Genomic DNA, 13,628 nt, shown 5'->3' with positions numbered 1-13,628 from the left:
CTGTGAAATGCTTCCAAGCAAGGCAATACCATGCAATGTCTCCCAAGGACCAAGGCAGCTATGAGAACAAAGATCTGGAAAGCCAGGTAGATGAGACAGAGCAAATCCTGCTGAGACCTGTTGAGACCTGGATTGGATGTAAGAGATTCTGCTTGCTTCAAATCAGCACCAGCAAGCTCCAGGCCTGTCCCATTCTACTAGCCAGACAAAGAGCAACCTGGGGCGTTGTGAACTTTGTGTCAGGCCCTTGGCTACCCATCTATCTTCTGGTAAATATTGAATGCCCTGAAAAGATGAAAGAAACCAGAGGTAAATTTTTTATCTCACTTTTCAGTCTTTTAAAGCTTCCACTTTAAGTCACCCTAATATTTTCCTTATGTAATCCTTCTGTAAACAGAAAATAGTTTCATAGTTTCATAGTTTCATAGTTTCATTCAGGGTTGGAAGGGACCACAAGGATCATCTAGTTCCAACCCCCCTGCCATGGGCAGGGACACCCCACACTAGATCAGGCTGGACAGAGCCTCATCCAGCCTGCTCTTAAACACCCCCAGGGACGGGGCCTCGACCACCTCCCTGGACAACCCATTCCAGGGTTTCACCACTCTCATGGTGAAGAACCTCCTCCTCACATCCAGCCTGAATCTCCCCACCTCCAGCTTCACTCCATTCCCCCTAGTCCTATCACTACCTGATATCCTGAGAAGTCCTTCCCCTGCCTTCCTGTAGGCCCCCTTCAGATACTGGAAGGCGACAATTAGGTCACCTCGGAGCCTTCTCTTCTGCAGACTGTACAGCCCCAACTCCTTCAGTCTGTCCTCATAGGAGAGGTGCTCCAGCCCTCTGATCATCCTCGTGGCCCTTCTCTGGACACGTTCCAGCACCTCCACATCCGTCTTGTAATAGGGGCTCCAGAACTGGACACAGTACTCCAGGTGGGGTCTCACCAGGGCTGAGTAGAGGGGGAGGATCACCTCCCTCGACCTGCTAGCCACACTTCTCCTGATGCAGCCCAGGATCTGATTGGCTTTGCGGGCTGCAAGTGCACACTGAGAGCTCATGTTGAGCTTTTTGTCCACCAGCACCCCCAAGTCTCTCTCCTCAGGGCTATCCTCCAGCCAGTCACTGCCCAGCCTGTATTTGTGCCTGGGATTGCCTCGACCCAGATGCAGGACCCTGCACTTGCTCTTATTGAACTTCATGAGGTTGGCTTGTGCCCACCTCTCCAGCCTGTCAAGGTCCCTCTGGATGGCCTCCCTTCCCTCCAGCGTGTCTGCTGCACCACACAGCTTGGTGTCATCAGCAAACTTGCTGAGGGTGCACTCAATGCCACTGTCCATGTCCCCCACAAAGATGTTGAATAAGATAGGTCCCAGGACTGATCCCTGAGGGACTCCACTTGTCACTGGCCTCCACTGGGACATGGAGCCATTGACAGCCACTCTTTGGGTGCGGCCATCAAGCCAGTTCCTTATCCATCTAGTGGTCCACCAATCAAACCCATGTGTCACCAGTTTGGAGACCAGGATGTGGTGTGGGACAGTGTCGAAGGCTTTGCTCAGGTCCAGGTAAACGACATCAGTTGCTCGCCCCTCATCTATTAATTTTGTCACCTGCTCATAGAAGGCCACCAGGTTGGTCAGGCAGGATTTGCCCTTGGCAAAGCCATGCTGACTGTTCCCAATCACCTCTTCACTATTCTTTTGAGCGAGTAGTGACTCCAGGAGGATCTGTTCCATGATCTTTCCAGGCACAGAGGTGAGACTGACTGGCCTGTAGTTCCCTGGTTCCTCCTTCTTACCCTTTTTGAAGATGGGGGCAATGTTTCCCCTTTTCCAGTCTGTGGGGACTTCACCAGACTGCCAGGACTTTTGAAATATAATAGAGAGGGGTTTAGCAACCTCATCTGCCAGTTCTCTCAGCACCCGTGGGTGTAACCCGTCGGGTCCCATGGACTTGAACACTTTCAGGTTCTTCAGATGATCACGAACCTGATCTGCACTTACAATGGGCAGTTCTTCCTCCCTGTCCCTGGCTTTGACTTCCATAACATCAGGAGTGTAAATGATACAACTTGACTAGGAGTTTAAACAGCTTCAGAATGATACTGGGGAAAGCAGAGAGGAATAGCATCAGGGTCATCCTTGTATCACCATAAATATTCTTCGGCTTGTTCATCTCTCCCATCATGCCAAGACTGTGCTGCAGTGAAAAACTCCAAGAGATCACTCACCAGCCTTGGCCGAGGGTCTCAGTGGCTTTTCTGCTGCAGAAGAGTAAAACTTTGCCAAGCTCTGCCAGTCTTTGGGACCATAAAGTGAAAGTCATCACATTTACAGGCCAGAGCAAAACAATACTCTGACAAAATCTGCCAGTACAGTTGCTCTTTCAAAGGCCATGCCTCTGACAGTGTGACATGCCTTTTGGAGGATCTACCTCAGAGCAGCCACCGAACCTGGAGTCCCTTTGGACTCTGTATAGGCGCAAGCCTGTGGCTCAGTTGCCCTCCTTGCACTTTCTGCCACCTAAAGCCCCTATCAGCTGCAGGGACTGCCAAAACTGCCCAGATTCAGCCCATTTCCTTCAGTTAGATGCAAGGGCTGCTTATTTCAAGGCTGGGCTTGTTGTAGTCCCTCACAGAGTCAGGTCGTCAGGGAGACTTTCCCAAATGCACTCTCAGCTTGGCTGTGTTGCCCTCTGGCAGGGCTGGTGGAGATGTACCAGGGGGGCAATGGTCACTGGTGTGACAGCATGATAATGATCCCAGATTAGACATCTTGCTTAGGTGCCAGAAGCTGGATGGATAAATGCATGGATGGATTTTGGCCTGTACTACAGAGCATCGATGAAGAAGACCTACAGCTTGTGCAACAAATAGTGTGATCCTGGCCTTTCTTACTTTGCTCTTCTCCAGACACAGCTGGAAATACTTCAGGCTGGTTCCTTTTTGCCTCTGCTCACTGCCACTGGTTTTAGCAAAGCCTTCTGTGTGGCTTTTGTAGCATGGCAGGGGGAAAAGAGACCACTGGAGCGTGCCAGGACCACCTTATACCTGGCAAGTTCTGGTGTGTGCTGAATGCCCTGCACACTCACAGAAAATGGAGGGGAGGAAGTGCTGAGTGCCTTCTTCAAATGTTTTGTGCTTTATAAGGCCAGCCTCCATTAGCCTGACACAAGTATTTACATTCCTAGAAATGTATTGATTTCCTCCTGCACAACAGTCCTAGTGCCTGGAAATACAGAGCTTTTCACAGCCCCAGCACCTCAGCACTGGTGTCTTTCCTGTGCCAACGTTTATGTGGCTTGGTAACCATTTAAACCATTGATTTCAGAGTAACACTTTAATGACAAATGAAGCATGACATTGGGTGTTATTTATGCCTTAGCCTTTCTGCATTGTTTGGATTATCAAGCCTTCATGCCAATGCCATGCCAAAGCATAAAACCCCCAAATCAGACTCAGTGCACAGAACAACTTGGCAAAACTATTATGTTAGCATTCAAGTCATTCCTTCTGCAGGTGGGCTTCTTGCCATGCCTCACAGAGCAAAGACAGTGCCACCCACCCCTGTCTAGCTAAAGAGCCTCCTGGGTGGAGGCAGAGCACAGCAGCAGCTCTCTGACAACCCTGTGATCTTTGGAAACTCTCTTGAATAGCCAACAGAGTATTCCCCCGGCAGCCATACATGGTGTCATCATGACCAGAGGTCCCAGGTCTCCAACAGCTTCCTTCCCATGCTACCTGCTCCTAAGTGAAGTATTCCATCTTCACTCATGCACAAAAGAGAGCATAACTATGAGTTGAGTTATGTTAATGTAATGCTTCCTCAAGCTAAAGCTATCACAAAGGTGGAGTCCCCTTTTCTTTATCCTGGAGGAGGATGCGAAACACTGACTGCTCAGGTACTTTGTGCCTAATTCGACCACAACTAATCCTGTGTGTTTGTGCATTTTTCACAGAGATGTGAGCACTGCAGCAGAGATGGCATTGTGGAAGCCTGTCTCCTGATTTGCTTCTGAGTGGATGGAGTATGGAAGGTGACCTACACCCTGTAAAGCCACCTTTCTTTCTCTCTGTGTGACCCACCAAGGGCTTTGTTTCTCTCTTCTTCCCATGGAAGTTCCTGCATACAATTTTTTGCACACAGACCTCAAGCATGCAGAAAATTGAAGACTGAAGGTATTTTCAGATGCATTATTTCCCAGGATAAAAGAATTACTCCATAATTCACCAAGGTAACAATCCCCCCTTGAATAAACACCAGCAGAAGGAAATTCCTGAGCTCTCCCCATCACTTGGGTAAAGGTGTGCATCTTACCCCTGGTTATTCTCTTGGGCTTTTACTGCCAGGAGAAGGTGCATTTACAGAGGTACAGAGACAGATAAGGGCTTAACTTTCTGCTACATGGATAGTCCTGAGCCCAGTATGTCTTGGTTGATCTGACTTGTAGTGTTACAAGAGCAATTTTGCTTGGTTCAAGATTTAACACAATCCTATCTATACTTTTAACTGATCTCTCAGTAGATTTGGGGAGCAGAGCACAAAGACAGAATTATCCTGTTTAAGAATTTCCAGTAGCAAAATGCCTCAGGGGGAATTTTAAAGATTTGGATCCAACTTAAAACTGCTGAGGATCTAGTAATTGCTTAATATGAAAATTATACTGTCTGTAAAATGTTACTGCCTGCTAACACTAATGCCTCCTACAGGAAGCAATGTGGAGATAACTGATTTTGAGGCCACCCAGTTCATCTGAGAGCAATTTTTGCTGTGTGTGTTCATTTAGCCTTTACCTGAGCTCAGAAGCTGATCATTTTCAGGTGTTCTGTTCTTTGCTTCCAGGGACAGCATCTTAGCACAGTTTTCCTCCTCCTTTTTCAGGACACTCAGGAGGTCACAGATGGGAGGGACAGCTCCAACCTGCAAATTTGAAAAGTAGTAGAGTAGCTTCTCCTCTTAAAACTTATATCCCTTATATCACCATTTGTATGCTCATATTCCACATGCAACTCCATCAACTGGTTGTAGGTAATATTTCTTTGTAATGCAGTCAATTTACCCAATGAAGTCTGTGTTTTTTATAGTAGCAGCAGGCAAGCACAGACTGAGTTTCTGCCTTCTCCCTTTTGCTGACATTACTGTTATTGAGGAAAACGAATGTGTTATTCTGTTAAATTAAGTACATGGGTAGGATGCTGTTCCAAAAGATTGCAGAAACACTCAGGCCCTGCAACAGAGAACTAATTACTTGCCCCTGGCAGTGTTAAACCATAGGCTTGGCAGGTTATTTTCCCAGGCAATAAGTGATTCAAATATGTCCACTGGTTGCAGACCACTGAATTCAGTTTCACTGCTACTGATGAGGAAACTGCAGGAGATGACCTGAAAGCAGAATCTTGCCTGATTTTGCAAGAACCTAGACAGTAATTTGTCCTAAGGTAATTTTCTCCTCTACTTGTCCTGCCCCACACTCTCTTCTCACAAAGCAATGTGGAAATGTTACTCTTAATTCTGATTCAGCAATTAAAGGCACACTTTGTGTTAAATGTAGCTGGATCAAAATGAATATACCAACCATTAAAGTGGCATGTATCTAAAAATCCTTACAAAATCATTTGCAGGACAAGGTCCAAGTTATCACAGAATCACAGAATTAACCAGCTTTGAAAAGACCTTCAAGATCATCAAGTCCAACCTATTACCCAGCATCATCTAATCAACTAAACCATGGGACTAAGTGCCCAGTCTTATTTTAAACTATTCCAAGGATGGTGACTCCACCACCTCCCTGGGCAGCCCATTCCAATGTCCAATCACTCTTTCTGTGAAGCACTTCTTCCTAACATCCAGCCTAAACTGCAAAATTGTTTTAGAATCACAAAATCATCAAACTGTTGGGTTTGGAAGGGACCTCAAGGATCGTCCAGTTCCAACCCCCCTACCATGGACAGGGACCCCTCACTCTAGGTCAGGTTGCTCAGAGCCACATCCAGCCTGGCCTTGAAAACCTCCAGGGATTGGGCTTCTACCACCTCCCTGGGCAACTTGTTCCAGTGCCTCACCACCCTCATGGTGAAGAATTTCTTCCTAACATCCAATCTGAATCTACACATTTCTATTTTGTTTTCCATTCCCCCCCATCCTGTCATTACCTGACATCCTAAAAGTCTCTCATCCACCCCATTTTTCCCCTCAAATCCCAGAGCACCTGGGCTCTGTTGGAGTCTCCTCCCACCCCAGGTGTGGTCACTTGGCCCTCCTTGCCCACTCCCCTTTTTAATCCCCGCCAGAAAAGGGCAAAGCCCCAAGTTGAGCCCATCTGGGCTGAGGGATCCTCCTCTCATTGCTGGTGAGTGCCTATGGTGCACACTGGGTGATGGTGGTGGTGACAACAAAGGCCGGGGGGCCTGGTGGCCCCCCGGTTAGGTAGGAAGAGAGTTAATGATCACTCTAATATCATCCATGGGTGCTGCCTGGGCTTCCTTACTGGGGCTGAGCTCCTCTGTGTGGTGTCTTGGCTGGTGAGGGTCTTGCCCTCAGCTCTGGGATGGATACAAAAATAGTGGTGGCAGAGCAGGAGCTGTTTAATTATATGATATTATGCTAATTACAATATTTTTACCTGGAGGCCCCTTGAGTCTGCTCTCATCATTCAATAAATCTCTGCTTCTGTGCCTCATTCACAGACCATTTCTTCCCCCCTCACTGCTTCTTTTCAGAAATAAGGAAGGAAAGGAGGGGAACAAAAATAAGCAATAAAGCATATCTGGAAAATGCATTCACTTATCAATCAACTCTGAACAGGAAACTTTCAGGAAGAGGGGCAGGTTGGAAAGTGAGAATCACTTTTTATCACAGTATCACTAAGGTTGGAAGAGACCTCAAAGATCGAGTCCAACCTGTCACCACAGACCTCATGACTAGACCATGGCACCAAGTGCCACATCCAATCCCCTCTTGAACGCCTCCAGGGACGGTGACTCCACCACCTCCCTGGGCAGCCCATTCCAGGGAGGTGGTGGAATCACAAGACAAATTTCATAAAGAACAGACAGAAAAAGACTATCTTCTCCACTGTGGTTATGTTTCATGGTGGTAAATGCAGTACATGTTTTGTTTATGTCTTGCATTGAAAAAATACTTTTACCATTTATGTTATTTTACCAGTTTCTGTAGCTTTTTTTTTTTGGCAAATTAAAAAAACCCAAACCAGAATAAATACAAGTGGATACAAATTTGGTAATTCCTCCCTTATGAACAAAAGTCAAAAAGTCAAAATGGAATTTAGATGTACATACACATGTAGATGTATACACATACTTAAAAGATTTAAAGTAAGTCATCAGGATACATTATTTGAAAAGTATCAGCAGCATCATATTACTAATCAACCTAATGAATCTTGCAGCACTGCTGATCACTTGCAGATTAGAAGAGAATAGAATAGAATAAACCAGGTTGGAAGAGACCTTCAAGATCATCGCATCCAACCCATCAACCAATCCGACCCACCTAAGGAGCTAACCCACGGCACCAAGCACCCCATCAAGTCTCCTCCTGAACACCTCCAATGATGGTGACTCCACCACCTCCCCAGGCAGCCCATTCCAATGGGCAATCACTCTCTCTGTATGGAACTTCTTCCTAACATCCAGCCTAAACCCCCCCCTGGCATAGCCAGGGTTTAGGAGAGAGAGCCAGGTTTAGGAGAGAGAATGGTCACTGAAAGCCTTGTAATGAGAATGATTAATTTTCTACTATTACAAAGCCTAACAAACATCAGTGACTGCATTTCCACAGATTTTTGGCTGGAAGTATTCTGGGTATTGTACTTCTGAGCATTAGAATAAACCTTTATTCTAATAAACCAAACCAGGTTGGAAGAGACCTTCAAGATCATCATGTCCAACCCATCAACCAATCCAACCCATCTAAACAGCTAACCCATGGCACCGAGTACCCCATCAAGTCTCCTTCTGAACACCTCCAATGACGGCAACTCCACCACCTCCCCGGGCAGCCCATTCCAATGGGCAATCACTCTCTCTGTATAGAACTTCTTCCTAACATCCAACCTGAACCTCCCCTGGTGCAGCCTGAGACTGTGTCCTCTTGTTCTGGTACTGGGTGAGCAAAGTTTGATCTCTCCTGCACTGTATCTTGCCTCATCTAATTGGTTTGCTGTGTTTAACTTCAGCATCTTCCTCCCCTGTCTCAGTTTATTTATTTCGTGATGCACAAAAAACTATTTGGCTTTGTATAATGTAATGAGTTTTCTGGAATCACCACATGCAAAGAATTCAGGTAAAATAAACTACCCTCTGAGGCCAGGATTCAAATGCATTTTTAATCCACGTATTGTCTGGGAAAAAAAATATTAGATTTTAAAAATCCATTTAATTCTTGAGGAAAAATGGGAAATGTCTGGCTGAAATGTCATTGCATTTTGATTGCATTTCAATTGTTAGCAGAAGGTTGAATTTAATAACTTCTAACTATTGGCAGGTGTTTTTAAACATGTATTATTTATCGTTCTCTGCTGTTAGCTATTTGATTGCCAATAATAAAGCAGTTTAGTACACTTTCAGAGGTCACAACTACAAACATTACACTGAAGACCTACAACATACTTCTGCTCCGTTATGTCTGTCCGAAAGTTGCCCTAAAAATACACTTAGAAACTGTATTAGCTGCATGTGGGTTACTCAAGATGAAACTGAACATATGTAAAAATAACTACTAGCAACCTTTTTAGAAATGATGTTTGAAACAGGAACTTTTTTCACCTTAAAAAAGGGATATACATCTTGTGGGCACTGTTTCCTTTGAAGAAATATAGGTCATAAGGAAGGCTTTGTTTTAGAAAGAGATTTAAAGCCTATGTGATTTCTTTATTGCTAGGATGAGGGTGTGTGCTTGCAGAACATTTTGCTGTGAAGACCACCCTGATGATCTGGTACAGCATTATTTTCTGACATAAAATCTGTTGCAGGAATAGGGTGAAATTAATGCCTTCTAATTACTGTTTCATCCCCCCAGGAGATGTCCACAGTAACCTTCTGATACCACTGCCTGGTAATAGTATTTTAAAGCCAGCAAAAAGAGAGACCCTCCAAGGGCTGTTTTAAGTATTTTGTTTTCCACAAAAACATTGTGCCTTGGTTGGTCTTTGCCAATATTGGCATCTGATGGGGCAGGCTGGGTGCAAGGGGGGCTGTCACAGGTCCACCACAGCTGTTCACCAAGCAACATGAAACCCCGCTTCCCATGCCACAGCCAGATAACCCCATGCTGTTACCAACTGTGTTCAGTTTCGCTCCTGTTTACACCTGCAACTGGGAGCAAACAGCTGCCTCTGTGCCTTGAAATCACAGAGGAAAATGGGTTCCACTGTCTGCTATTTCTTCACCTTTTCCTAAACAGTTTGCTAAACCAAGTTTCAGCTTGCAGGCTGTCTGGTTTTGATGAGGGGGAAAGACATCCTCATATTTTACTTAAAGACAAAATAAGATACCAAACCCATTCAAATAGAAACAGCTGTGATAGCGAGATGTCCGTAACGGACAGAAAGCTGCACTTTGTGATATTGACAGCAACAGCCAGCTGCGATTTAACATTCTGAAATTAAAATGTTTAGGCTGAACTCAGGGTTTCTCAAGAGTTTGAACCAAAACCCCTCCTGGGACAAACAGATTTAGTTTTCCATTCGCTGCAACAACACAGTGATTTTTTTTTTGACATTCGGTGAGAGTTTGATCATTTCCCAACTTCTCACACTCAGACTGAACACATTTTAACCTTGGGTTTATATGCTTTCAAAATCTAAATAAGCTGAGCAGCTCCTGGAGATCACAGCCAAAGTTCAGCTGTCCTTCCTGATGGGTCAGAACACTCAGAGCTCAGCAGTGGCAATCGGCTGTGTAAATTCCCAGCAAAGTGATAAAGCTAAAAGAAAGAATCCAAACTTTGTAGGTCAAACACTGCTCTGTGTTCTTTCAGTCTGAGTCAAGGGAGGCATTGGTAGCAGCAGGCACTCTCCCTTAGGAGATTGTTTGCTGGTGTAAACTAGCAAAGCTTTTCTAAATGGCAGCAATCTTTTACTTCTCCATCACAGAAACTGTTGGGTTTACCAAAGCAGGTTAGTAACACAGCAGTCTTCATACAGGTGGGTAAAAGGAGGCATCTAGCATCAGCCATCTGACCACTGTCAATTAGTGCAGGAAATGGCAGAAGTAAACATAAAATACCCCCAAATTCCCAGATTCTACACAGACCTTTTTAAACAAAGACATGATGACTTCGTGGAATAGAGGTGCACTTAGGCAACATGCAATTCCAAACATTTGGGAATAAATAGCTCTGAGTACCTACCAGAACAGCTGAAATCCAGAAGATGATTACCCAGATGGTCCACATAGTTAATCACGGTCTGTTTTCTTCATCCCTTGCACATCAGAGGTCACTGGACTGTGTGCTCTCCAGCGTGGCTCTTCGCTCTTTCACTTCATCCCTTTCACTCCTTGCTTTTTTTCCTTCCCAGCTTTGACCATCCTTAGCCAATGTTTCTCTCCATCTGCTGAGCCTCAGAAAGCATCAGCAATGACAGGACCCCCCCATCCACCCTCCAAGCTCACCTCCTCCTCTGCAGAAGCCTTCTGTCCCAAGAATAACACCACCTCTGTTGAGCATATCCCTACTATCGTCTGCCTCCCTTCCCAGCTATTATTCACTGCTATCAATGGGTGTCGCTGGGCAATGATCATTCCTCATGCTCCCATGATAAGGCACCAAGCAGGACTCCCATGTAAGATGTCAGTGCCACAATGGTAGAGGTAATCAATCAAGAGGAAATACAGCCCCAGAATATGTGCCCTGCCGAGAAACAGAGCTGGAGGAATGCGATTCAGGCTGCCTGCACTGCATCTGCTCTTGACAGCTCTGCACATGCCTCTCTCAGCGAGCTCAGATCTTGGAGAGGCAGAAATCAGGAGGACGTTGGCGCCTGCTGCAGGAACACTGGCTACCCCTGCCTCTCACCCAGTCCAGGTGAGCATGACTGCCAGAACTGAAGAGATGCTGGAGTCTGGGACAGGCATCAGAGAAAGGGCAGATGAGGGTCTGCTCTTCCCACCCCTTCCAAAGAGGACTCTAAATGCTCCCTGGACTTCACCTTCTTGTCCAGTTTCCAGAGAAACAGTTTTAATTTTGTCTTGATGCTACAGGTGGCAAGATGTCTTTGTGTTTGGATGCCTGTAGTATCTTATTGGTGGGATTTAGATTTCAACTGTCCTGGGTTCCCCATAGAGAGCTCATCAGCCATTCCCTTTCCTGTCAGCAAAGCATTCTGTTACTCCAGGTTTTGTTTCTGTAGCAAAACTATGGTAAAGGGGCTGTGTGTTTAACCTGGGTGTTGGCTTCCAGCTACCAAGGCAGGCACTCCAAACCCTTGCTTTTTGAGTTCACTTGTAGCACAGTAATGAATATGGATGCACAAAACAGAGGTGATGTTTACACAGTGCACTAGTGCTCTTTCCCAAAGCACTGCACTCCTCAGTTGGTCTTGCAATATCTTTTACCAGCTATCCCAATTTACTATCATCCATCATCACAGACAGATCCCTATGATGAGGGGCTGCTCAGAACACAGGTATGTTCCAGATCTACCAGTAAAGTCAATTACTATATCTGTGAAACCTGCAGCCTGTTACCTGTGCACTGAAAATCCAGCCACTGGATTAAACAAGCCACTTGCTGAGCAGCACAATGAGAGCTTCCCTGTCCCATGCTTACTCTTACCACATATCTCCATATGTGCTCCTCAGGACCACTGAATTGCAATGTGCTCTGTTTCCCTACGCACCAGCCTCCTCTCTCCCCACACCCCCAGTGCAGGAGTCTGGCCAGTGGCAGCAGTTGCTCTAAGCAATGCTATACCTGTCCTGCCCAGCTGCCGGTTTTGCATGTGCCACCTGTCCAGCTGCCACACTCCCACAGCTTTGTTTCCCTTGCAAAGAGCAAATGTTTCAGTCTCCCTTGCCTCTGTCCACAGTAAACTTGTAGTAACTTTAATTTCCTAAAGAGCTCTGCTTTCCCACAGAGTTTAGTTGAGATTGGTCAATTTGTTAAAAGGGGGTCTGAGAGGCAGCCAGGCAATAACATTACAGCAGTCTGAGGAAACCACATTGGCAGTGTGGCATCATCTTGTTGGGGTGCCAAGTCATTCTCTTATCTTCCTTTGGCTCAAGGAATATTTTGTTATTCCATTCATATTGTAACAGCTTCCCCCTAAAGCCACCACTCTTGCTTGCATTTGTGGAATTCACAAAGCTTTATTCCTGAACATGCTTCTAAACATGGGACATTTTCTAAGAATCATAGAATTGTTTTGACTGGAAAAGCCCTTTAAAATCATCAAGTCCAGCCATTATCTAACTCTACCAAGTCTGGTGCTAAAATATGTCCCTTAGCATCACATCTCTTTTAAATGTCTTTTAAACACCTCCAGGGATGGGGGTACAACTACCTCCCTGGGGAGCCTATTCCAGCCTTTGATAATCCTTTCAGTGAAGAAATTTCTTTTAATAGCCAATCTAAACCTTCCCTGGGGCAACTTGAGGCCATTTCCTCTCCTCCTACAACTTGTTACTAGGGAGAAGAGACTGATACTCACCTCTCTACAACCTCCTTTCAGGTAGTCGTGGTTGGTTGCCTGTGAGTTTCAGAGAAATGTTGGATGTAAACGCCCATGGTGTGAATGAAGAGCCTGATATTTTAGGACCCTTCCTTTATATTCATGTGCAGGCTGAGTGTTTGAAAAGAAGCTGGATGCTAAAAATAAACAACTGGGAAATTGCCACCTGTGCAAGCCATTGTAGACTCACAGCACAGCAGATGTCAGTGCAGCAGGACAGAGAGCACAGGCTGGGAAACCTAAGAGCAGCGGCTGACTGCAGAGAATACTGAGAATACATGCTGAAATTAGGGGTTTGTTTAATTAAACAATGCAGCATTGCACTTAGATGTGTGCATCTACCTTCATTCCTACTCAGTATCTGTACTTAAGGTTTGTCACAAATGGAATCTATGCCTGCCACCTAAATCAGAAATGAAACATCAGAATTTGTCCATGCACTATGGAAAGACTTTTAGTTGTAACTTTGGGAGTAAATGAAAGCCGATACTTTGCTGTGTATCACTCTGATTATAAGATTGTTTACTTATCAAACACTAACAAGCTTTGATGTTAAATATTTATTTATTAATACTTAAAAATTCCATTAGTTCTTCAGTCCAATAATTCATTTCCCCCCCTCCTTTACTAAATAATTAAATTGTTTTTAATGCCTCTATTAGAGCCTGACAAACTGGACACACATTTTTCATCTGTCATTTGGAATACAGAGATAAAGCTGAGGTGAGAATCACCTCTTGAAATCCTTGTCCACAGTCTTTATTGATCCTAGCCTTCCCAAAGTAGTCTGCATATTTGTTGGCTGATAATCTCCTCTGTCCACCTACCTCTTCCATTGACTTGTTACCTCTCAGGAAACCTTATAGAGTACTCCTCCAGAAGCGCCTCGTATTCAGCTCCTGTGACATACAAGTGGAAATGGATTCTGGCTTACA

The 13,628-nt window shown here is 45.2% G+C and overlaps 1 protein-coding gene across 1 annotated transcript in view; it reads right to left on the bottom strand.

Annotated features, from left to right (window-relative positions):
- The window catches only part of SCTR (secretin receptor), a 27,224-nt gene extending 13,596 nt beyond the window's left edge, over positions 1-13,628 (bottom strand). Inside the window, exons 1-4 of the mRNA XM_068139067.1 lie at positions 13,521-13,628; positions 12,673-12,711; positions 10,374-10,578; positions 4,796-4,922 (exon numbers count right to left, since the gene is read on the bottom strand). Coding sequence (XP_067995168.1) covers positions 4,796-4,922; positions 10,374-10,418 — 172 coding nt within the window. The 5' untranslated portion in view covers positions 10,419-10,578; positions 12,673-12,711; positions 13,521-13,628. The remainder of the gene's footprint in view (positions 1-4,795; positions 4,923-10,373; positions 10,579-12,672; positions 12,712-13,520) is intronic.

Source organism: Melanerpes formicivorus, unplaced genomic scaffold (genome assembly GCF_026170545.1).
Source record: "Melanerpes formicivorus ecotype bairdi unplaced genomic scaffold, bMelFor1.0.p_v2 SCAF_5, whole genome shotgun sequence".
Taxonomy (NCBI): Eukaryota; Metazoa; Chordata; class Aves; order Piciformes; family Picidae; genus Melanerpes; species Melanerpes formicivorus.
The sequence above is the reverse complement of the archived record's forward strand: the minus strand, read 5'-3'. Positions and strand labels throughout refer to the sequence as shown.